Below are 25,273 nucleotides of genomic sequence, written 5' to 3'. Positions count from 1 at the left end.
CCAGCCCCCACTCCCCTCCCAGAGCCAGGCAGAGAACCCAGGAGTCCTGGCTCCCGGCCCCCCCTGTTCTAACCCACCAGCCCCCACTCCCCTCACAGAGCCGGGGAGAGAACCCAGGAGTCCTGGCTCCCAGCCCCCCCTGCTCTGACCCACCAGCCCCCACTCCCCTCCCAGAGCCGGGGAGAGAACCCAGGAGTCCTGGCTCCCAGCCCCCCCTGCTCTGACCCACCAGCCCCCACTCCCCTCCCAGAGCCGGGGAGAGAACCCAGGAGTCCTGGCTCCCAGCCCCCCCGCTCTGACCCACCAGCCCCCACTCCCCTCCCAGAGCCGGGGAGAGAACCCAGGAGTCCTGGCTCCCACCTCCCCCGCTCTGACCCACCAGCCCCCACTCCCCTCCCAGAGCTGGGGAGAGAACCCAGGAGTCCTGGCTCCCAGAACCCCCTGCTCTAACCACCAGCTACCACTCCTCTCCCAGAGCCAGGCAGAGAACCCAGGAGTCCTGGCTCCCAGCCCCCCCTGCTCTGACCCACCAGCTACCACTCCTCTCCCAGAGCCAGGCAGAGAACCCAGGAGTCCTGGCTCCCGGCCCCCCCTGTTCTAACCCACCAGCCCCCACTCTCCTCCCAGAGCCAGGCAGAGAACCCAGGAGTCCTGGCTCCCAGCCCCCCCTGCTCTGACCCACGAGCTACCACTCCTCTCCCAGAGCCAGGCAGAGAACCCAGGAGTCCTGGCTCCCAGAACCCCCTGCTCTAACCCCCCAGCCCCCACTCCCCTCCCAGAGCCGGGGAGAGAACCCAGGAGTCCTGGCTCCCAGAACCCCCTGCTCTAACCCCCCAGCCCCCACTCCCCTCCCAGAGCCGGGGAGAGAACCCAGGAGTCCTGGCTCCCAGAACCCCCTGCTCTAACCCCCCAGCCCCCACTCCCCTCCCAGAGCCGGGGAGAGAACCCAGGAGTCCTGGCTCCCAGAACCCCCTGCTCTAACCCACCAGCCCCCACTCCCCTCCCAGAGCCGGGGAGAGAACCCAGGAGTCCTGGCTCCCAGCGCCCCCTGCTCTGACCCACCAGCCCCCACTCCTCTCCCAGAGCCGGGCAGAGAACCCAGGAGTCCTGGCTCCCAGCCCCCCCTGTTCTAACCCACCAGCCCCCACTCCCCTCCCAGAGCCGGGGAGAGAACCCAGGAGTCCTGGCTCCCACCTCCCCCGCACTCCCCTCCCAGAGCCGGGGAGAGAACCCAGGAGTCCTGGCTCCCAGCCCCCCCTGCTCTAACCCACCAGCCCCCCACTCCCCTCCCAGAGCCGGGGTGAGAACCCAGGCGTCCCCCGTGACTATTCGCCGCCCCACAGGCCCCTGCCTAGGGCGCCATCTCCCCCCTGTGGCCAGTGCTAGGAATTACACCTGCTCATGGCCCCCCCCTCCCCCTGCAGCGGGGGGGGGGGGCGAAGCCAGGAATTTCCCCCCCCCCAACACAGTAGGCCCCTGCCCCCCCTGGCCCCCCCAGGCAGGGGGTCCACCAGCCCCCCAGCCCAAGGGGGGGTGTGTGCACTGTGTGAAGGAAGCAGCCAGCTCGGGCCCCCCCGGGTGGAAAATCCACCTGCCCCCCTCCCCCGACAGAAGCCCGCCCAACCCAACCCGCTAACCAGCAAAAGAGGCTGATGGGGGGGGTGTTAATGAAGGGGGGGTTAACGAAGGGGGGACTAATTCGGGCCTGAACCCATGACCCCAGGGTCCCTCCCCCACGGCGAGTGAAGGGCGCGGAGCCGACGGTTCTTTTCGGTGGCTTTATTGAAGATCGGGGGGGGGGGGAGGAGAGGGGGTTTCGTGGGGGGGGGGTGATTTTAGCCCCCCCCCAGGCCAGGTCCCCGGGGGGCGGCAGGGCGGGGAAGACACAGCAGCTTTTTTGCGTACGAGTTTGGTTCTTTATTCTCTTTTAAATACTGTACAGTGAAAAATAAATAACCTCTCAACCGTCACAGCTCGATCCTCCCCCCCCGGCACCACCCCTCTCCCGGCAAAGCAACGCTGGTGGGGGGGGGGGGGACGCGCGGCTCTACCCTCTCTGCGCCCCCCCCCCTCCGTCTGCCACAGTGTACGAAAAAAAAAAAATACCTGCTGGGGTTGTATTGCCTGGAACCAAAAATCCCCCCCGCGGTACCTTCCGATTTTTAAAGGGGGGGGGGAGTAAACGGCGCGTCGGCGGCGCCCCCCCCCTTTGCCGAAATCGTTGCGCGACCGCCCTGGGCGGAAGGGAAACGGGCCGGAACAAAAACCCAAAGGGAAGGGGAGCGACGCTGCGTTCAGAAGGCACAAAAAAAGCCTCGCTCCGGTTTCCCTTGCCCGGCTGGAACGGAGTCGTCAAAAACGGACACACAATTAGAGAGAATTAATTATTTTTTTTTTTACTGCCGGGGAGGGGGGAGGCGCGCGCCCCCCCCGCCCCGGCACGAATCCGGTGGCCTGTCTCTTGATTGGTCGGCGCCTAGCGAGCCGCGCGAGCTCGGCTGCTGGCTCCGGCAAGCCCGTTGAGGGCCCGGTGGGTTAACGGGAGGCCGGCGGGCGCGCGGTGAACGAGGGCGCAAGCAGGGCGGGCGCGGGAAGCGGCGGGGCCTACGCCAGCCCGTTCACCATGGCGGCCGGCTCCTCGCCGTTCTCCGACGGGCGGGCGGCCAGCTTGCCGGACGGCTCCGCCTGCAGGGGGAAGGAGAAGCTCTCAAGAGGGGCAGGGGAGAAGCTCCGCCCCCCACCGGCGAGGCTCCGCCCACGGGCGCCGCCCCTACCTTTTGTCGCGGTGTGTCGTCTTCGGTGGATTTTTCCCGGGGCTCCTTCTGCGGGGCCCGCTGGCGGCTCTGGGACTCGGCCCGGGAGATGTAATCGGCCACGGTCACTGGAGAGGAGGGAGCGGGCGCTGGGTTGGGGACAGCTGCCGACGCCCCCCCCCCGACGCCCCCCACACGGCAAGGGCAGAGATGGGACCCAGGAGCCCGGGCTAAACCGGAGCAGCCTCAGGGCTGCTCTAACGCGGGGGGAGTTCTGGCCACGCCCCCCGATCCGTCCCGGAAATGGGGCCCCGCTGCCAGTACCCAGCACAGGGAGGGGTCCCAGGGCAGCTCCTGCCCGCCCCCCCCCCCCCCGGCACACCCCACACAGCGGCGTTCAGGGCTGCAGCAGAAGCGAGAGCTGGGCCCGGACCCGCCGTACCTGGCTGCCGGTCCCGGCTGATGGAGCCGTCCATGCGGTTGCCACGGTTACGGCGGCGACGGCTCCGGTTGCGTCTCTGAGGCTTCGATTCGTCCTCTGAGAAAGCAGGGAGCAGAGATGGGGATGAACCCAGGCGTCCGGGCTCTCAGCCCCCCATGCTCTAACCCACCAGCCCCCACTCCCCTCCCAGAGCCGGGGGGAGAACCCAGGAGTCCTGGCTCCCAGCCCCCACCCCCTCCCAGAGCCAGGGAGAGAACCCAGGCGTCCGGGCTCCCAGCCCCCCCCCGCTCACCCACGCCGTTCTCGTTGACGGACATGTTGTCGGACTCGGCAGCGCCGTCCATCATGGTGGCGTCGTCGTCGGTGCGGCGGCGGCGGGAGCGGCGGCGGCGGTTGCTGACGGGCTGCGACTCGCTGCCGTCGGTGTCGGCCGTCTGGTCCGTCTCCGTGTTGTCCAGCAGGCTGTAGGGGTTGCTGTCCGGGTCCTTGAGCACTGGGGGTACAAGGGGGGGACGGACTTCAGCACGGAGAACCCAGGAGTCCGGGATCCCAGCCCCACCCCCAACCGGACTCCCCTTCATTCTGAGTTAGGATGCTGGAACATGGCATCTGGTTATACGCCACTGAGATGCAGCCACCTCTGGGGCGGGGCGGCCGGTTACCCGGGGACCCCTCGCCCGGCGCTGAGATGCGGCCACCTCTGGGGCGGGGCGGCCGGTTTCCCAGGGACCCCTCGCCCGGCGCTGAGATGCGGCCACCTCTGTGGCGGGGCGGCCGGTTACCCAGGGACCCCTCGCCCGGCGCTGAGATGCAGCCACCTCTGGGGCGGGGCGGCCAGTTACCCGGGGACCCCTCGCCCGGCGCTGAGATGCAGCCACCTCTGGGGCGGGGCGGCCGGTTACCCGGGGACCCCTCGCCCGGCACTGAGACGCGGCCACCTCTGGGGCGGGGCGGCCGGTGACCCAGGGACCCCTCGCCCGGCGCTGAGATGCGGCCACCTCTGGGGCGGGGCGGCCGGTTACCCAGGGACCCCTTGCCCGGCGCTGAGATGCGGCCACCTCTGGGGCGGGGCACAGCCGCTATTTAACAGCAACACCTGGTCACCTGAACTGATGGAGGAGCTGTTGTACTTGCTGCTCCCGCCCCCTCGGGGTGCCGGGGCGGGCCCCCGCCCTCGCCCCACCCCCGGGCGCCTCCGGCTGTCCTCGGGGCGCGGGTCTCGCTCGCCGTCGTCCCTCTTCTCCGACTCGGTCTCCGAGGCGTTGGACAGGTCTGAGTTGGTACCTGGGAGGGCAGAGAAGGGGGGGGGGGGGGCGTGTGTGAGCCGCCGTTGGTGGGGGGGATCCCCAAAGCTGTAGGAGGGGCAGGACACACAATCCCCCGGGAAATGCAGCCACCTCTGGGGTGTGGCCCGTCGCTCACCCCGCCCCCGCCGTGAAGGAGGAGAGATTTTACCGTAGCCCGAGTTGGGGCCCCGGCGCCCGCGGCCTCGCCCGCCGTAGCTGCCCCCGTACGTCCGCGTGCCGTGCAGGGAGGAGGAGGTGCTGTCGTCCGTGGCGTAGCCGCCCCGCTCCTTGTCGGCCCGGCTGGAGAGGGGGCGGAAGCCCAGGCCGATCTGCCGCAGCTGCTCGTCGATCTGCAGCCGCTCCAGGCGCAGCTGCTCCACCTCCTGGGGAACGGGGAGGACGGGGACCCATTAAGTGTCGCGCCCCGGCAGGGGGAACCAATTAGTGACTGCACTGCAAGGGGGGGGACCAATTAGCAGCTGCACCCATGCTGTCTTGGGGCAGGGAACCAATTAACGGCTGCACCCATGCAGGCAGCAGGGGGGAACCAATTAGTGACTTCACTGAAGGGGACCAATTAGCAGCTGCACCCATGTAGGGCAGCAGGGGGAACCAATTGGCGACTGCACTGCAAGGGGGGACCAATTAACGGCTGCACCCATGCAGGCAGCAGGGGAAACCAATTAGTGATGCACCACAGATACCCACACTGACCCCCCTCCCCGGCTGATTCTCAGGCGGGCGCCCCCGGCGCAGCGAGCGAGCCGGTTCGGCGCGCGTCCTCGGCAGAGCCGGAGTTACCTGGAGGTAGGCGAGGTGATACTCCAGGAGCGCCTGCGCGTTGCTGATGTTCTCCCGCGTGCCGACGAAGATGAACGGGACCATTCCCTAGGAGAGAGGAGATCCGGTCACGGCACGGCCGCCCCCCGGCCGCCCCCCCACCCCGCTCCGCCCCGCGCTTACCTCCTCTCGGGGGTTTTTCTTGTCGTTGTCCCCTTCCACCCGCACCCGCACCACTCCCGACTTGTCCACGATCTCCTGGATCACTTTGCCGTTCTTCCCGATCACTTTGCCTGGCGGGGCGAGCGGAGAGGTGAGCCCCACAGAAAGCCCAGCTCCCAGAGCGACAGGGTCCCCCGCTTTGACCGGACCCACACCCACACCAGCCCCCCGGGATTTTCCACACCCCGCCCCGGCTGCTCCGACTGCCGGTGCGACGCGTTCGAGGGCTTACGGGACGTCGTGCTGGTGAACGCAAGGGCCCCCCCCGCACTGGACATCGGTGCCCTCCGCCGGTTGGCACCCCGAGCTTCTCGGGGCACACGTGGTCACTCATTCATAGGCCATTTCCAGCGCGGTGCCGCAGTTACGTGTCGGGGTCCCCATCACGAGGGAAGTCACCCCTGTTCCCCGGGGGAGGCCCCACGGACGCCGGGCCCCCGGAGGGTCACTACGGAGCGCGGTGACACCTACCGACCAGGTTTCTCGGGACTTGAACCGAGTCTTCGGAGAACTCCAGGTAGCTCCGGGCCTGCTTGCACGCCTCGGGAGTCTGCGGGGAGGAGACGACGGTCACTTAACGGAGCCGGGGCGAGAACCCCGGAGTCCTGGCTCCCGGCCCCGCCCCCCCCCGGAGCCCCGCCCAGCCCTCACCTCCCCGTAGATGCGGAAGGTGCAGGTCTCCTCGTCCAGCTCGATGGCGGTGACGCCCGGCACCTTCCGGGCCTGCTGGATGTTGGCGCCGTGGGTGCCGATGGCCAGCCCCATGAGGTCTTCGCGGACGGTGAACTCCTCCTGGAACGCCGAGGCCAGCTGCTTGCTCGTCTGGGGAGAGAAACAGCGCTGGGACGCAGAGCGGGGAGTCAACGGAGCGGCCGGGGGGAGCCCCCTATTCCCCGCCCCGCGGCGCCCGCGCGGCGAGAAAGCCAGAGGCGCGCTGCCCCGCGGCGCCCCCCCCCACCCCCCCCGCCCCTTCGGGTGCGGGCCCGTCGCCCGGACGCCGGGGTTCCTCACCTCCAAGTGTTTGTTGGCCTCCTCGTTCCGCGACATCAGCATGAGCTTGGTGCGGATGCTGCGCAGGTGCATGTCGCCCAGGAGCGACGCCCGCTTGACCGTGGATTCGTTCGTCGACTGGGAAGGGGGGAAGGAAGACGAGCGGTGTCAGAGATCGGCAGAACTCGGGGGGCGTGGGGGGGGGGCAGCTAGCCAGCCCTGATTACAGACGGTCGCAGCGGGGCCGAGGAGAACCCCCCGCCGATTCCCTCCTGACCCCCAGCAACGGCGTGAGCCCGAAAGAGGCTCCTCCGAAGCAGGCCGGAGCGTCGGGCCCCCCCCCCCCCCGACGGGCGCCGCCCCCCCCCGCCAACTCACCAGGATGAAGAGCTCGCTGCTGGCGCCGCTCAGGAAGATGCAGTTCGCCCCCACCGCCTTCTTGAATTCTTTATGCACGTTTTCGTTGGAGCACCTGAGCGGAGAGGGGACGGGGTGAGCGGACACCAGGGGGAGCGGGAACCCCCCCCCAAAAAATGATCTGTCCGGCCTGTGGCAAAGCCGGGAATAGAACCCAGATCTCCAGAGTCCAGAACTGGATTGGCCAGTGTCCTTCACCACGGAGGAAAAGCCAAGCTAGCGATTTTCTTCCGTGCAAGGCCGCGGAGCCCCCCCCCCCCTCACTCACGCTTCCTTGAGGTCCTCCGGCACCGCGATGGTGTATTTGAAGAAGCTCGATTTGGTGGCCACTTTGTTGGGGTTGACGGGCCGGAGCCGCTCCAGCGTGACGATTTCGTTGTAGGTGGCGTCGCAAGCTGCGTATTCGATGACGTAAAACTGAGATGGGGGGAGACAGAGAGATCGGGTGAGAGCCAGGGATCTGGGGTGGGGAGGAGAGATGGGCTGGGCTGTGGGGGAGAGACGGGTCGGACGGAATTAGCCTGAGGAACTCACTGCCACTGGATAGGATTGAGGCCAAGCACGTACACGTAGGAGCCGGAGGGCGGCCGTGCCGCTGCTTCTGAGAGCCGCGTGGAGCGGCCCCCGACCCTGCTCCCCGGCTGGAGTGGGGCAAGCCCCACCCTCGAGGGCCGGCTTAAAACGGGCCCACGAAGGCGCCAGGAGCTGGCACAAAGGATTCTGGGACAGATGCGAGTGATCGGGGATGTGTGTGTGTGTGGGGGGGGGGGGGGGGAAGAGAAAAATCCTCAGAAACTTACGTCTCCTTTCATCATCCGGACCCTCGCCAGCCACCAGCCGCACGGCTCGTGCTCATTGGCTCGGGAATAAACCTAGAGAGACAGGGATGTGCTCAGCGGGGGGAGCCAGTGAGGATAGCGGGCTCACGGTGGCACCCCTGTATGCCCCCCCCCCAAAAAAAGCACACCCCCTACCTCCACCTCGTCCCCTTCGGTAATCTCTTTATTGTAGTCGGCGGGCGGGGGGAGCCGTACGTCGCCGAAGGGGATCTGCCGCTCCGGCTGCCAGCTGTTAGGAGACATAAGACCGAGATCGGATTTGCCTGTAGGTGGCGCCGCAGACTGGGAATAAGACGGGGGACGCGGCAAGACGGCAGCGCCAGGCCCCGGGCACCCACGCGGCCGGAGACAGTCCCTGCCCGGGAGAGTTCACCATCTCCGCACACAAAGGAAGAATCGTTCCCCCTTTCGGAAAGTGGGGAGAAGACCCCAGAGTGCTTCAGAACCCCCCTTTCCGCCCTCGCCCCGGTAATTTTGGGATCGTTGCCTCCGTCAATCGCGAGCTCTCTCTGATCGGTGTTCGGCCAGCCTGCGAACGCGAGACGCCACCGCACTACGGCATCCGGCACGCGGCCACGAGCTGGATTTTGCAACCAAGAGGGCCCTGAACATGGGGTGGGGAGAAACTTCCCCTGCAGCTAAACCCAGCTGAACGTCCCGCCACTCCGGCTCTCCGCCTCGCCGTTTGGTTTAACGATTCGTTTATGTAAGTTTGCAATTAGCTGCTCCCGGCGCGGACTCAGGACTCCGGTGCCCAACGCAGCCCAGGGCTGTTTGCGACTCAGGCGGCGTATTTGGGACGGAGACAATGTTGAACGCCACCGTGTATCTTCGGCACAAGACACTGCAGCTTCTCGCTAGTCTGAATCTGGGTTCCCAGGGCTGGTGCTGTCTACACGCATTTGTAAACCCCCACCCCGGGTTAGGAACTGTCCCGACCTGGAGCTCCAGCGTCTGCACTGCGTTACGTGGGCCCCCGTCCAGCCGCCAATATCCCAGCATCAGCCCAAAACATGGCCGCCTCAAGGATTGAACTCACCACCCCGGGTTTAGCAGGCCAATGCTCAAACCGCTGAGCCATCCCTCCCCCCCAATACTTGAACCCCGGGGCCCCCGGTCAGGGCGATGCGTGTGCGTGTTTGGGAGCTGGAAACCAGAGGCCTTGAGCCGGGAACAGCTGTCGGGAGGCGGGGCGGCGGCAGCTGTCTCGGCCGGGAAATTTCACCTGCTCAGCAACGCCGCTGGAAACCCCGTAAGGACACCGCAGCCCACCGAGGTATTTGAGGAACGGCGCGCGCGCACTCGACGCTCGGTGGCCTGCTCGGATCGACGCGGCTCAGCCCCCTCCCCGAATCCCAGCCAAGAAGCAGAGGGAGCCGGGCGGCCAGCAGGTTCTAGGAACTGGTGACCATGCCGTCATCTCCCCAGCTAGGTTAATGACGCTGGGATTTGCATGGTTAATTACACCACGGGAGAGCCTAACGACGGATCGCGGCGCGGCAGTGCCGGCAGAACAGACGGCACATCCCAGAGGTGGCCGCTGCTCCGGGCTGGCCTGTCTGCCGTGCCAGCTGCATTCGCAGCTACCCACCAAGCTGCGTTTCAGGGCTCTGAAATTCCTGCCCGCGGATGGCAGAGCGGCCCTGAGATCGCGGCCCGACCATTGACCCACATCATCCCGCCAGGCGGCAGAGTGACGGCTGCCAATCCGGAGGCATTGCCGGGGGCGGGCGGCTGGCTGATTAAGAGTGAGTCAGTTCCAGTCGCATGCCACACGCAGCGGGAGCTAAATTTGGAAAAGCGGCAGCCTGCGAGTTATGCCGGGCCTCACGGCCCTGTGTCAGATACCTTGAGTGCAGGAGCTTTATTTAGGGTCTGAAGCGGGGACTGTGGCATCCCGGCATTTCCACCCTGCAGCGGGGTCGGGTGAGGTGTCCATCGGCCCTACAGCCGCCCGCCGACAACCCTCCCACCACGGAGCGGCGCAGGGCTGAGAGTTCCCATCCATTCGCTGGCCCGAGAAAAGCCACAGCTCGCCCCGCGCACGCCCGTCCCGCTAACGAGCTGAAGAGATGATTGGACACCTCCCGCCTGCCGTCGAGGGGAAGTGGCAGCAGGGATCGCGCCCCCTTTTCGAGAACCCCTCACGCCCCCCACCTCTCCTTTACCATCACCCAACCCTCCCTGCTCCTTGTCCCCCGACTGCCCCCCCCCCCGGGACCCCCTGCCCCTTATCCAACCGCCCCGCTCCCCACCCCCCTACCAGGCGGCTCAGCGCGCCAGGACTGGCTTATTGGAAAGATTAGGAGGAGGGCGAGTGCGTGCCGTGCCGTGGCATAGCTGCAAGGGAGGGGGGACGGGAGGGGGGGGCCAGGGGCTAGTCTGGAATTTCTTCACCCCCCCCTAGTCTGGGAACGAATGGTCTAGTGGGTTAGTGCCGGTGGGCTGAGAGTCAGGAACCCCCGGATGATATCCCCCAATTCTGGACGGCGCACGGGGGGTCTAATGGGTAGTCACAGGAAGGGACTGGAGGGGCCAGGACACCTGGGTTCTATCCCCAGGTCTGCCACCGACTCGGCCTAACCCCTAACCCTTTTCGACGCAGAGCAAACAGCTGACGGTTGCTCAAAGGAGATGGCAGAGCGGTAGGACGGGGCCCTGCGACCGTTCACGGCCTGGGTCTGAAAACGTCCGCCAGAGGCGTCTCTCTGTTCTCACTCCTGCCAGACGCCCGAGCTCGGAACGAGGCCAGCCGGAGCCCAGGCCCAGGCCCGCCCCCTCCCGCCAGGGGGTCCCCGGCGGAGACTTACTTGTTCTCGAAGGAGATCGTGACCGAGTCTTCGTGCACATCTTTCACAAAACCCTGCGGAGGGAGAACGGAAGAAAGCGTGAGCTCCTCAAAGGCGGGAGATTCCCTTTGGCAGCAAACCCGGATAGTAACGACTTCATTACGGGGAGGCCGCGGGCAGGGATCGGTGGGTAATTGCAGCTTTCTGCCGGCACCCACGGGGTGGCTAATAAGCAGAAACTGCTGTAACTGCAGCCAGCCACACACCACCCATGCGCAGAATCAAGATCTCAGCCTTACAGCCGCGTGTCCAGAGCCCTGGCTCCTGGAGTCAAGTGATTTTAGCAGCATCTAGGGCTTCGTTTTTTTTAAAGAAAATTAAGTTTCTAGCTCTCACGGTTGTGAAGAAACACCTGGAAATGTGACCGGAGTGTAACGGACACAGCGACGTCTGCCTGAAACAGTAACTCGGAGAGGGGTGAACCGCCCCAAGGATAACTGACTCTGCCAGGCTGCCTGAGTTTGCAGAGAGCCTGAACCGATCCCTCTCAGCAAGGGGAACCGTCCCATGCATTTCAATGGGGTGTCAATTCCGAGCCCTGCAGCACTGCCCCCGCAACCAACCCCATCGCAGCACAGAGCTCTGTGTGGTGTGCAGGGGGGAGGCATCGCAGACCTGCTGCTTCATCCATGCAGACACACCCCAGCTGCTGGGGTCCCCCAGATCTCGAGAGGGAATATGGGGGACCTATGCTGCTATCCTTTTCAAACCACTTGTGCCTCAGTTTCCCCATATGTAAAATGGGTACGACAACCCTGACCTCCCTCGTAAAGAGCTTTGAAGTCTAGTAAGGAAAAGTGCTACGAGCTAGATGGTATCAATCCAGCGCTCCATTTATAACCATCCGCCCTCCCCCGAACAGCGATTTAGGGTTTTAGATTGGGCGCGCTGGACTTCCTGCCGAATCAGGCCGTCAGCGTCTCCCAGGAGACTCTGCGAGGTGCGGTGGGGCTGGGGCGGAGGGGCAGGCGATCTCGTTCTGCATTTGGAGTCTGAGGCCAGGGACAAGAATGCCTCGCCAGTCCAACCGGTGACGGGGCGAACAGGTGCCGAGAGAGACGCTCTCCCGACACCGCCGCCCGCCCCGGCCAACAGCTGCCTGCTCAGAGCTAGCACGCCGTGAAAAGCCCCGAGACCCGGCCGCGGCCGGAGCCGGGCTGCACTCCTGAATAAAACCCCTCCTGGCCTTACAAACTCGGACTCAAAGTTCGTGGCCTCGCCCCCCCTCTACCGTCTCTTCCCCAGTCATTGCGTTTGCAGACCCTTGGGGGCTTTCACCTCCCTCTTCAGCTTGGGGAGGGGGCAGGTTGTTTGCTAGGATAATCTGGGTACATCAATTAATTCCCTGCCTTGGGCACTGGGGTCCCCTCAGTCAGCTCCTATTCTCTGCCTGCGGCACACGACACTTTGACCCCCGCAAGGGTTGTAACGCTTTAGTCGAATCCCGAGCATCGGCTCCACACAGGGGTGACGGCGGGGTTCGGTGGCGGGTGATGGCTAGTGAGCTGACGGGCCTTAATTTCTCTGCACGCAAGAGGTTAGCCGGGCTATCGATCGTTTTCACTGCCCTTCTCTGAACCCCCTTTTAACTCTGCCACCTCCTTTTTTAAGGTCATCTCCAGATAAGGCACCACCGTCGATGTCCAGAAAGGCATTACGATATATTCTGTGTTATGTAGGATGGGGCCCTCATCCCAGATGGGCCACTAAACACTGCCCAAAACAAAACCAAAAAAAGTACAGTATTTATCATTTTATTTTTTATAGGGACTACAAAATCCAGAGCCAATTCCCCTTTCCTGCTGCTTTAAACCCCCCAATCAAACACCTTCTGGACACACTCATGTGGAGTCCGATACCAGGGACACGAATGCCTCGCTTGCACGGGTGAACAGATTGGAGAGACGCTCCCACACCCCACCCCACTCAAACGGGTTTATGATTAAGGCTCTGGATTGAGACTCCGGGCTGGGTTAGATTCCCAGCTCTGACTCAGGGAAAGCCACTTCACCGTCCGTGCCTCGGTTTCCCCCACCCCCTAGCTAGCTTTCCTCTCGTTTGTTCTGAACACAGAGCCCCGAACGCGACCCGTTTCACGCCAGGTGCTTTTTCTGACGCGCTGGCCTTTAAGGGGGAGTCACCATTGGGAACGGTAAAGCATGATCTGCGAGACGGAAGTTTTGGAAGTCACGCAGAAGATGCCAACCGTCGACAACAATGCTCCTAAGTGCTGGAAAACAACCGGTGAATCGGAGCAGCACCAACACACGCAGGAACTCCTGCACTGACTCTGAACAGGGCATCAGACAACCCTGACGTCAGAGTTCAAACATTAAAGGTCAGGGAAGCGCGACTCGAGCAAGAACAAGTGATTTCCCTGGACGAGTTATTACAGAGGCCGATATTACCCCGGTACCGCTCAGATATCTGCATTAGAGATGGGATCTTCCCACGTGAAAGCCATCTGCTATCAAGATGCCGACACCCGCTTCGAATCAGCCCCCAATGCCAGCTTCCAAACGCACCCCTCTGCGCTTTCTCCAATGGAGCTCTCTGTACGCATCCCCCAAAAAACGAAACGCAACCTCCTCCACACCCCTCCTCAAACTCAATATCGTCTCCCTGTTTCCTTGTACTCCCCCGTTTGACTGGATCCATCTGTTGTCTCAACACCCAGACTGTAAACCAGGGGTGAGCAGACTACAGCCCGTGGGCCGGATTCAGCCTGCCAACCGTTTTAGGCCGGACCTCGAGCTCCAGCCGGGGAGCAGGGTCGGGAGCCGCTCCACAAGGCTCCTAGATCTAACCAGAGAAACTGATCAACCCCCCTCCCCCACCACACATTTGCTCCCCAATCCAGAGATGGTAATTAAATCCTCTAGGAGCAACAGGTCTATATTTGTCTCAAGCAGGCAGGCCGGTCCCCTTTAAATGCAGTTGTGCCTGAGGCTATATACGGAGTCAGCCTCATTCCCGAGTTCGCCAACTGACTGGCAACCGGCATCTCATTTATCATTCATTCAGCGTGAAGCAAATCCGCTCCCCTCTCATACCGAAGTGGCACATTTTATCTCCACTTTCCACTCGGCGCCCCCCCCCGCTTCTCAACGCACCCGCTGGGGTCTAAAATAAACAGCGCGTCTCAGCCTCTCTCAGGCAGCAACCCTATGTTGCAACAGGAGAGAGTTTCGGGACAGACCATGAAAGTTTCAGGCGCTTCCCATCTCATCTAGCCATGGAGAACGGGAACATTGTCCTGCTAGTCTCCCACATCCTTCTCCAGGTGGCCAGGACCCCCGGTTTGAGAGCCCATTAAACAAACTAAGCAAAGGTTTCACGCCACTGGCTCTATTAACCAGACAAGTTTCAAACCCTGCAAGATCAGGGTCACTCGGAGAGACCAAGACCGCGTCCAGTTCTTGCGTCCACCTTTTTAAAATAAAGGTTGAACGCTGGACAGCAAAGAACCACACAAATTATTTCAAACCTGGAAAATAAGTGAGACTGAAGACTAGAGAAGATTAAATAGTTGACTTGATCGTGGTGTTTAATACCTGGTATTTTCTCCAAGCTAAAGGGCTTTGTAACCTAGCACGGAAAGGCAGAACAAGAACTAACGGCCAGGAACTAAGGCCGAACAGATTCAAGTTAAAAAAAAAGGCACAAACTCTTAAACAGTGAGGGCGATTAACACCGGAACAAAGTCCCAGGCGGTGGATTCTTCGCCTCCTGAGGTCTTCGTATCGAGAACGGACGGCTGTCTTTCGGGAAGAGATGCTTTAGTGCACCACAGATTATTGGCCTCAGTACGGGAGTCCCCAGATAGCTTGGCTTCCTGTATTTTATCTCTAGTGGTCCCATCTAGCCACAAAGATCTGTTGTGCAGCTCACAATCTGTGAGGAGACATCAGGGGAAATTATGGACCAAAGGACGGTGAGGGCAAACTAGACCTTGGTGCTTCACGCCCGGTAGCCTCCACTCGCCACCCGTCTAGCCGCGCGCGGTCAGCATTTGTTCAATCCCTTCTGGTCTTAATCTTTCTCCAGTCTGTCCTCCTGTGCAGCAGACAGCTGAGAATTTCAGCCAGCGATTCCTCCATCCATCCCAACACATTTGTGGTTGGACTAAAAACATCTCTTTTAGAAAGATATTCCGTCCCGTAAAGAACGGCCATACTGGGGTCAAACCAAGTATCCTGTCTTCTGGCAGGGAACAGTGCCAGATGCTTCAGAGGGAATGAACAGAATGGGGGCATTTTCGAGTGATCCATCCCCAGCTTCTGGAAGTTGGACGTTTAGGGAGCACGGGGTTGCATCCCTGACGGTCTTGGCTCACAGGCATTGATGGACCTGTCCTCCATGAACTGATCTAGTTCCTTTTTGAACCCAGTTATACTTCAATTTAAAAATTCCAAGAGATGGACCAAATCCGCCACAGAAACAGAAACGCAGTGCTGGAAGGGACCTCAGCCAGTCATCAAGTCCAGTGTTCCTCAACCTTTGCTGCCTTCCTAAACTGGGTCGGCGAGATCTCAGGGGACCGGCCCATGTACGCCAGCCCCCCCGTGAAGCTGCTCCAATGGGTAATGACCCTGATGGGCTAAAAACCTGCACCCCGTTTCCAGTTGGGATGTGTCTAGCTTCAGCTTCCAGCCATCGGATCTTGTTCCACTTTAGTCTGTAGGATTGAAGAGCCTTCTGCGCTCAGAGAAGTCACCATACAGAAAGCGGGATTGTCGTAGTTTAACAGAGTTGAGGGCCAGGGAGGGGCGTTAGGCTGTATGATCTAATGCAGGCCACGGAAACCCACCCGCATACCCCTAACCTTGGAGCCCAATTTTAGCTTAATCGAAGCATATCAGTCCTCGGGAGACTAAACTCAGTGAGAGAACAGGAGAGGCCAAAACGCCACCAGTGCCCATGGCCCCTGATACGGCAGGAAAATGATTAGAATCATAGACTCATAGAATATCAGGGTTGGAAGGGACCTCAGGAGATCATCTAATCCAACCCCCTGCTCAAAGCAGGACCAATCCCCAGACAGATTTTTGCCCCAGATCCCTAAATGGCCCCCTCAAGGATTGAACTCACAGCCCTGGGTTTAGCAGGCCAATGCTCAAACCATACCCAGTTGGCCCCAGAAGGCCAACCCCACCCCCCCCTCACAAAAAGTCCCTGCCAATCTGATCTGAGGGAAAGTTCCTTCCTGACCCTAAACGTGGAGATCAGTGAGACCCCGAGCAAAGGAGTAAAACACACCAGCCAAGCCACTAGAAAGGCCTTTCTTTATCACCTCTAAGCACTGGCCCACCCCATCCAGTGTCCTGTCTCCAGTTGCAGCCAATCTCTGATGCTTCAGAGGAAGGCCAAAAAAAACCCCAACCCTGAATAGGTCTAAGCTAATTGTGCTTCGAGGAGAACAATTCCTTCCTGAGCACGTTGACGCACCGCAGGCAAACCTGTACCTAACAGGGACGACACAGGAGATAGCTGTCCCACTCTGGAGGGTCCGCAGCTGCAGTGCTGTGTCCAATTCCGCGTGCCCACACTTTAGGAAAGATGTGGAGAGTCCAGAGGAGAGCACCATAAACGATCAAGGGTTTAGAAAACTTAACCTCAGCAAAGATCAAAAAAACTCGGCATGTTTAAGCCTTGAGAAAAGAAGACTGGAGGGGCGGGTGGGTGAATACCTGATAGGAGTCTTCAAATGTGTTCTACAGAGGACGGGGGACCAATTGTTTTCCATGTCTACTGAAGGTAGGACAAGAAGCAACGGGCTTAATCTGCAGCAAGGGAGGTTTAGGAGCGGGAAATAACCTTGGAAATCTTAACAACTCTCACTCGCAAGACTCCAGAGACCCTTCAACCTTAAACGGGAACGGAAGTCGGCCGGGAATCAGAGACCCCCTACGCATGAAAGGGAGGGACGGCAGAAGCAGCAAGTCCGCTGGGAAAAAAGCCCTCCTTCCCCCTTTCTAAGCAGAGCATTAGCCCATGACGACTTTTTTACACCTTTGATCTGCAGACCCGCTGATGCCAGACCCTTGTTGGTGTTCGACTGTTTCCCCGCGGGGCAAGACAGGTCTAAAATTAGCCCTGTGGCAAAGCGGAGACAATACCACACCCCCCTTTGGTCCAGATCAGGTTACTACAGTCCTGCAACATCCCATTGCTCTCGCCTTTTCCGCACGTCTGGTGCTATTCACAGACATCCAATTCGCGTCTTTGCTTCGCTGTTTCCTGAGGACGGCACCGATCCTCCAATTCCTACAACCAGGGACCCGCGCAAAGCGTTGCCAGATGTCACTAAGAAAAAAGTTATTTCCTTCCCGAGACCCTGGAGAACACGTGTCGGTGCTTAACACCACCCCAGTTTCAGAGAGGCAAGTTTGTCCCTTAAAAGCCCCTTGGTTAATAAAAACCGAGAGCACGTGTGGAGGGTCTGATGCGAAATCTACCTTTTTTACACCGTAAGAAAGTACAAGAAAGCTACAGACCGTCGCAGAAAGCACCTAAAAGTTACTCTTTTTGCACAATACACACCTAGAAGCAAACAACGGATTGCGGATCACAGTGGTTTTCCAACCTTTTTTCATTTGTCGACCCCTAAAAAACGTCAAATGGAGGTGCGGAACCCTTTGGATATCTTAGACAGTCTGCAGACTCCCAGGGATATTATTACAGCAGCACTTACTAAGATCAGGGCTTCGGTGCGCTAGGAGCTGTACATACATGCAATGCAGGAAGAAACAGTCCTGCCCCGAAGACCACCTCATCTAAATTGGCAAGGCAAACAAAGGATGTGCATCCCAAATAGACAAATGAGGCACAGAGACGGAATGACTTGGCCAGAGAGAAAGCTGGGTAGGTGACGTGAGAGAAGGTACAGGTTTCTACAACGGGTCAATCCTTGCGTTCTTCCAATATAGGAAAGAAACACATCCCAAGAGCTAAAATTCCTGACATCTTGTTCTAATTTAACGGAAAGCTTAGATCCAAAATATCCGGGGCTGCAAAAGACACACGACAAACATTTGTTAAAGCTAAAGCAAATTTCAACTGGAACTCGATTGAAAGCTTCGACACAACAGCAAAATGCTAACCTAGGAGAATCTGTTAACGGAACAGATTAGGATCAACCATGAAATGAACCAACCTGGCGTTGCCCGCCCTGAACGAAAGACAAGCCCCTCTCCAAGTTACTCAATTATGAAACATGGACCTGCCGCATTAGCCAGACTAGGGACAGTCTGTCTTTTTCCTCGCAACTGTTTGGACAGGAAATCGACTGAGATTTGCAATCAAAGTGGACATAGGGTTTGGACCAAAATGATGGGTGATTTCAGGCGCTTCAATTCTTGATGTCCCCCTGATTTTCATATGATGGACACTCATTCTTCTAAAAAGACTGTTGAAAAAAGCTGGACAGGGTTACAGAGAAGAGTTACAAAAATGATCAGAGGGACTGGAAAATATGCCTTGTACTGAGAAATGTAAAGACCTCAGGCTGTTTAACTTACCAAAAAGATCAAGAGACGACATGATTACATTGTATAAGTGCCTTCAAAGGGAGAAAATACTGGGTACTAAGAGAGTCATCTAGCGGACTAATCTATTCTAGTCCTACCCTATATTAAAAGCTGTGAAGGGCCATAAAAATAAAATATGTCAAATAGATTGTAAATTCATTGTGACATTTGTACGGCAGTTAACACAAGCTAGGTCTGTCATAGGAGCCCAAAATCAAGATGTTTTTCAAAATATTTTGCTTCAAGCTGCTAACCTCAACATGTTTTGATTTTGGAGCAAACAGGAAAGGAAATATTGAGGGGTAGAGTCCCTGATATTCTCCCGGCGTTTCGCTTTCTGAAGCATTCATTGCTTCACAATCTGAATACGGGAAAGAGCAACTGTCCTAACAGGTTTCATAAACCAATTCCCCATGACCTGTTCGAAAAGAGCTGCAGCTGAAGACAACTAACCCTGTTGAACTTCCTGGTAGTCAGTTTTTGGGCAAATTTACTGTTAAGATGGGTCAGAAAGGAGTCAACGCGTGTCCAAGCCGAGGAGTCTGGGGCTACGAACCGAGGTTGGGCTTGTAGCTAAAACACTGGACTGGCGGATAGAGCACCGGAGAGCTGGATTCTGTTCCTGGATGTGGGGCTGGGTGAGCTTGGGCAAGTCATTTACCCTATCTGGGCCTCAGTTTCCCCATCTTTACAATAGGGAAGATGCTGACACCTACTCTGTAAAGCGCTTTGACTGACGAAAAGCCGGATATATTAAAACACGAATACCAGTCTGAGACGCAGCTCCCCGTGTGTGCAGCAGGGAAAATAATCACCCCTCTAGCTGGTCTATTGAGACTGGGAGCTCTTCAGGGCAGAAATTGTCTTGTATAGGTACACACAGCGCCTAGCATCATGGGGCCCCACTCTTGGTTTAATGACCCTAAGTCACATTATGCCACGTCCGCAATCTCAGTGGAACGAGATCAGACAGGATAACCACAATGGCTTCGGGAAGAGACCGGACAGGTTATTACAGCCGAGAGCATGAAGGGAACACACATGACGGCACTGGGACGCTGGGCCAGCTGTCACCGTGACGGTCTCGCGGCAAGAGACCGGCTTAGGAGGAAATGGGGAAAACTTTAGCCGGTGGAACCCGCTGCCACGTGATATTGCTGATGCCAAGAGTTACCAGGATTGGACATTTATATAGATGACATGAGCATCCATAATCGCAACAGCAAGGACCTGGGGGTTACAGTGGACGAGAAAGCTGGATATGAGTCAGCAGTTGCCCTTGTTGCCAAGAAGGCTAACGGCATTTTGGGCTGTGTAAGTAGGGGCATTGCCAGCAGATCGAGGGATGTGATCATTCCCCTCTATTCGACATTGGTGAGGCCTCATCTGGAGACTGGGTCCAGTTTTGGGCCTCTCACTACAAGAAGGATGTGGATAAATTGGAAAGAGTCCAGCGGAGGGCAAGGAAAATGCTGAGGGGGCTGGAGCACATGACTTATGAGGAGAGGCTGAGGGAACTGGGATTGTTTAGTCTGCAGAAGAGAAGAATAAGGGGGGATTTGATAGCAGCCTTCAACTACCTGAAGGGGGGTTCCAAAGAGGATGGAGCTCGGCTGTTCTCAGTGGTGGCGGATGACAGAACAAGGAGCAATTGGTCTCAAGTTGCAGTGGGGGAGGTTTAGGTTGAATATTAGGAAAAACTTTTTCACTAGTAGGGTGGTGAAGCACTGGAATGGGCTCCCTAGGAGGTGGTGGAATCTCCATCCTTAGAGGTTTTTAAGGCCCGGCTTGACAAAGCCCTGGCTGGGATGATTTAGTTGGGAATTGGTCCTGCTTTGAGCAGGGGGTGGGACTAGATACCTCCTGAGGTCCCTTCCGACCCTGATCTTCTCTGATTCTAAGGATGCAGGGTCTGTAAGACAACCTCTCCTGGCAGTTATCTGGAGGCTGCAGGGTTTCTTGCACCTGCCTCTAAAAAGCAGCTGATACGAGCCCGTCAGAGACCGGAGATCGGGCTAGAGATCAGCTGTGCCAGGGAGATACACATAGTAAGAGGACAGTGCGTGCTCTGCACAGACAGGACAAAGGAAGAAATAGCCTCATTTCCCAGATGCCCAGAGATTAAAGCGATATTCTCAAGGTCCTGCAGAAAGTGTGTGGCAGAGGCAGGAACCGAAACCAGCTCCCCAGAGTCCCAGCTTTTACCACAAAGACCATCTTCACCAGCTGAACTATAAAGCACTTCAATGAGGAGACCAGATTTTTAGACGACACGAGAGGGTCTCCTGCCGCTGGCTCTGCCACGGAGGTGCCGGAAGTGCACAATTGTAGGGTTCGGTCTGCCTGCTAATTGGCCAATCTGACTCAACAACCCTGAGTACTCTGTAACGAAACTCGTTATCATCGGCGTATTTAAACCCGCCACCGAGAGGAGCTTGCAGGAAACGAGACTGTCCGATACCACTACCCGGATCCATTAGCCTGTGCGAAGGCAGCACGATACGGGGAACAGTCGAAAGCCGGTCATAAAACTTAAATAATTCCCGTGGTCCCGCTAAGGCATGGGAAGCCAATAGGATGTAAGAATTCAGTGCTGCAAAGTACATCGAAATCAATCCTCATGCTTTGCCCTACAATCAGCGTATGTTTGCACAGAGGGCTCTGAACCTGGGTGCTGCTGCAAGAGAAAGGAATCGGGGTTAAAGACCCTGACTGCGCGACCACAGGCAAGTCACAAATCCGAGCCTGCCTTTCCCCATCTGGGAATCACAATCCTTCCTGGCTGGTCGGTTTCAGTTGTGAGCAGGGACGCCTTTCCTATGTTTTGGTCAGCCCATAGCATAAGGGGATCCGACCGGCCAGAACTGCGATGCCAGGCCCGCTGGGGGAACAGCAGATTTCGGTTACAAATCTAATACCTCAAATCAGGAAAGGTGCCACCTAACAACGGGCTCTGCCTCTGAGAAACAAGGCCGAGTCTCAAAGGGATTTAGCCTCCCAACGTCCACTGGCCCCTTGGAGGATCTGGACTTAAGTTAGTGACGTTAACCCATCAGGCACCAGAGTCCGATGCAGACACTAGGAATACCCATCAAGGTTCCAGCGGCAACGTTTTGATGGTTTACACAGGGTCATACGTTTACACCCACCCTCCTCCGCAAGACGAGGATGGCGCTCGAGAGCACGCTCCTCGGAGTTCCCCGGCGAAGAACGGCATCTGCGCGTCGCCTTTGGTTCAGGAGCCCGCGGAGAGATTTTACAGGCTTCGATATTCTCAGCCTTCAAAGGCGAAAATAACGCAGCTTGCCAAACCCTTCTCCCACCTTGTTCCGGGGCGGTAAAGGAAAAGCCCCTCTCCTGAATAAAATCGACACCCAGCCACCACCGTGCGAATTACGCCCAAAAGCTACACTTGCGAGGTGGCAAGGGCCAGCAGGAAGTGGACTCGGAGGTACCACCCTGATGTGTGGTTTGGGCAAATCCCCTCACTGCTCAGAGGCGGGTTTCCTCCTATGCTAGGTCTGTTTAGAAAGGGACCGTGCTTGCTATGACTGAGAGTGCCGGACAATGGGGCCCAACCCTGATTTTCAAGGCTCTCTACGGTGGGTACGACCCACATTTTTGAGAGGAGGGGGAAATCACGGTATTTCTCTCCCCACCAGGCGAGAGAACTCAAATCCTCGGTTTCCAGTCCCCTCGCAAAAAACACAGACCGGGGCGCAACCTGATGTCATCAAGGGATCTCACGTCAGAAATCAAGACTGTAGCAAACTGATTAGGCATAAGAAATTGGGGGAGCCAGACGGAAGAGCCACAGCGCAAACGCAAGACTTCTAGGGTGCAGAGGGAAAGGAGGAAAGCGGGGGGCCCCTATGTGGAGCTTAGAGATAAGGGTGAGGTAGGCACAGGGCACCACAGGCTACATTGGGATTCCCCACCCCCACGTGACACTGCATTCTCAGCCCCCCATCGGCACCCTTCTCCAGGTATTTGATCGCCCCACTCACAGTCAGGGCCCCCAAAAGGATCGGGAAGCGGGGTCGCTATCCTAAGGATGCTTACCCAGCTCAGTGACCCTCCGCCCCATATTAGGGAGCGTCCGATCCCCAGTGACCCTGTAAGAGGCTGCATGGGATCCCTAGGAGAAGAAATCCTCATTGCTAATGAGGGGGGGGGGGGCTTCCATCCCCCCTCCCACAGGTCCCTACAGATTTATGCAGAGTCCCAGATCCTTCAGTCACACCCCAGGGGACATCAAGCACCCCAGCCTCTCCCCCATAACCCCCTCTCCCAACATCTTTCCTCCAATCCCCCCATACCTCATGTCCTCCTGTGAGCCCCCACATACCCCCTTCCCCCCACATCTGACCCCCTAGTTACAGCCCTCTAGTCCACTCTGTGCCTCAAAAACCTTCCTGGTTCCTCACTTCCCCCTAACTGACCCCCAAACCACATAGCCCCGCTCCCCAGTTACTGCCCCATAATCCCCCACATCATACCCCAAATTACCTCCCCCTCCCTCCAGAGCACCATGTGCCCACAGCCCCCCCATAAGCCTACCCTCATCATATCCCCCCCATCATAAACCCACAGGCAAGTAACTCCGGTCCCCCCACAGCCCCCACCATAACCCCATTGCCTCAGCCCCCCATCATACCACCCACTTGCCCACAATTTACGCCCCTTTCCCAAGGCCTCCCCAGCCCCCCATTACCTCCCAGCCCATCGCCACCTCCACCCCCCCACTACCTCCCACCCATACATCTCCCCTCCCGCATCCAACCCTCTCTGCCTCCCCTCCCTCTCCCCACCATGCCCCCATTACCTCCCCCTTCCACCACTATGCCCCTTTGTGCCCAACTCCTGCCAGACGCCCCCACACCAGACCTCCATTCCCTCCATCCCCACTTCCCCCAGTTACCCCCTTGCCCCCACCCAGCCCCCTCTGCCTCACCCCATCGCCTCCCCTTCCTTGCCCCCCCTTTTACCTCCCCCTTTGCCTACACCAAGCCCCCCATTTTGTTTCCCCCTGCACCCTATTACCTGCACAACCCCACACCTGACCCCTCTGCCTCACTCTGTTACCAACCTCTGACCCTCCCTCAGCCCATCACCCACCTTCCCACACCCCGTCATACCCCCTCCCCCACACCCCCTTCCATTACCTCCCTGTAACCCCCATAGCCTCCACTCCCCCCTCCAGACCCACCTGTATGACCTCCCTGCTCCCCAGCACCCAACCCCCCACCCCTCAGTGGGACCTGCCCATTCCCTGCCCCCTCCTCCATCATGCCTCTCCCCCCACCCCCTCCTTATCCCCCAGTGGCACCTCCACTGCCCCCCCTTCATACCCCTGGGCCCAAGCCCCTCCCCCACCTTGGGACCTCCCCATTCCTCTCCACCCCACCCTCACACCCCCGCCCCCAGCGGGACCTCCCATGCCCCCCCTTCATACCCCTGGCCCACAACCCCTCCTCCACCCCCCTCATGGGATCTCCTTGTTCCTCCCCCCCACACCCTCACTCCCTCCCTCCCCCATGGGACCTCCCATGTCCCCTCCTTCTTAACCATGGTCCCAAACCCCTCCCCCACCCCCCTCATGGGATCTCCTTGTTCTTCCCCCCCACACACACACCCTGACACCCTCTCCCCAGCGGGACACCACTGCCCCCCCTTCATACCCCTGGCCCCAAACGCCTCCCCCTCTCTCCCCTACCCCACTCATGGGATCTGCCTTTTCCTCCCCCCCCACCCTCACTCCCTCCCTCCCCCATGGGTCCTCCCATGTCCCCTCCTTCATACCCCTGGTCCCAAACCCCTCCCCCACTCTACCCCACCACAGAACCTCCCTGTTCCTCCCCCCCCCACCCTCACACCCCCTCCCCCAGCGGGACCTCCACTGCCCCCCCTTCTTACCCCTGGCCCCAACCCCCTCCCCTACCCTGCCCCACCCCGGGATCTCCCTGTTCCTCCCCCCCCACCCTCGCACCCCCTCCCCCAGTGGCACCTCCACTGCCCCCCCCCACCACGCCCCTGGCCCCAAACCCCCCCAAAGGGACCTCCACGGCCCCCCCCATGATGCCCCCCCCCGCATAGGACGTCCACGGCCCCCCCCCTTCATACCCCTGGCCCCCCCCCCCTCACGGGACCCCCATGCTCCCCTCCCCTCCCCCCCCGCACCGCGCGCGGCGGCCCCGCCCCCCTCACCTTGTAGAAGGCCCCGTTGGAGCCCCGCACCTCCACGGGCAGCCCCCCCTCCATGGGCCCGGCCGCCGCCGCCGCCGCCCCCCCGCCCCGCCGGGGAGGGGCCCGGGCCCCGCCGCCGCCGGCCGGAGCCGCCCGGCCTGGGGGGAGCCCCGCAGCGGGGGGGGGGGGATGGGAGGAGGCGCCGCCCCGGGCCGCTCCGGCTCCGCCACCGTGAGGCCGGGACCGACCCGACCCGCCGCCGCCGCCGCCTCACACCGCAGCGAGCGCGCGCGAGCGGCCGCCCCCCCCCCGCTCTCTCTCCCGCGCGGCGCGAACACACACACACACGCGCACAGCGCGCGCGCAGGCGCGGCCAGGAGGGGGGAGGGGGGAGGGGCGCGCCCGGCCAGCCAATCCGCGCGGAGCCCGCGGCCCAATCGGAGGACGGGGGTCCCCCGCGGGGAGGCGGCCAATGGGAAGCGGAGGTGGGGGGGGCCCAATCGGGGACGACGTTGCGTTGCTGGGCGCGCGCGCGTCCCCGCGGCCAATCGGGAGGCGTCGGTGGGAGCACGAGGAGAGCGGGGCTGGGGGCGGGAGCCAATGGCGGCGGCGGCGGGATCGCTACGCAAGCGCCGCTCCTTCCAATCCGAGGGCGACGCCCCCTATCGAGCCTCGGCCCCGCCCCTTCACCAATCATGAGGCCGCCGTCTGCCCCCCGTTGACCAATCAGGAGGCGCCTCTCTCTTCTGACCAACGTTTGGGGGTGCGAGACCCCCCTCCCCTCAGCCGCTTGCCTCGGCCCGTCCGAGATCGAGGGCGGGAAACGCCCGACGGCTGGGCCACGCCCACGCCTGCCAATCACCGGCCGAGGGCCCGCCCCTGTCGTTCTCCCCCAGTCTCCTGATTGGCTGCGCCGGAATGTCAACCAAAAATGACAGTTGGGACACAATCCCCGCCGCCCCCCCCCCCCCCGGGCACCT

At 60.1% G+C, this 25,273-nt stretch overlaps 1 protein-coding gene across 1 annotated transcript; it reads right to left on the bottom strand.

Annotated features, from left to right (window-relative positions):
* Window positions 1-1,893: 1,893 nt before the first annotated feature.
* FXR2 (FMR1 autosomal homolog 2) lies at window positions 1,894-24,419 on the bottom strand. The gene is made up of 17 exons (XM_045001381.1): window positions 24,315-24,419; window positions 10,540-10,592; window positions 7,865-7,958; window positions 7,691-7,762; window positions 7,159-7,307; window positions 6,852-6,945; window positions 6,495-6,611; window positions 6,135-6,305; window positions 5,955-6,033; window positions 5,445-5,554; window positions 5,283-5,369; window positions 4,651-4,864; window positions 4,300-4,479; window positions 3,488-3,688; window positions 3,196-3,291; window positions 2,775-2,881; window positions 1,894-2,685 (listed from the first exon to the last, which is right to left on the bottom strand). Exons 1-17 carry the CDS (start codon window positions 24,366-24,368, stop codon window positions 2,605-2,607), a joined length of 1,959 nt encoding a protein of 652 aa, XP_044857316.1. The 5' UTR covers window positions 24,369-24,419; the 3' UTR covers window positions 1,894-2,604.
* Between the last annotated feature and the right edge of the window lie 854 nt (window positions 24,420-25,273).

Source organism: Mauremys mutica, unplaced genomic scaffold (assembly GCF_020497125.1).
Source record: "Mauremys mutica isolate MM-2020 ecotype Southern unplaced genomic scaffold, ASM2049712v1 Super-Scaffold_100475, whole genome shotgun sequence".
NCBI lineage: Eukaryota > Metazoa > Chordata > Testudines > Geoemydidae > Mauremys > Mauremys mutica.
This window is presented reverse-complemented; position numbering and strand designations above follow the sequence as displayed.

Bases quoted from the DNA above. Each gene is read 5' to 3' on its own strand.
- FXR2 (XM_045001381.1), bottom strand. From the start codon at position 24,368: ATGGAGGGGGGGCTGCCCGTGGAGGTGCGGGGCTCCAACGGGGCCTTC. The intron at 10,593-24,314 runs GTGAGGGGGGCG...CTCCCTCCGCAG, and splicing joins CCAACGGGGCCTTCTACAAG to GGTTTTGTGAAAGATGTGCA. The intron at 3,292-3,487 runs GTGAGCGGGGGG...CTGCTTTCTCAG, and splicing joins CGTCAACGAGAACGGCGTGG to AGGACGAATCGAAGCCTCAG.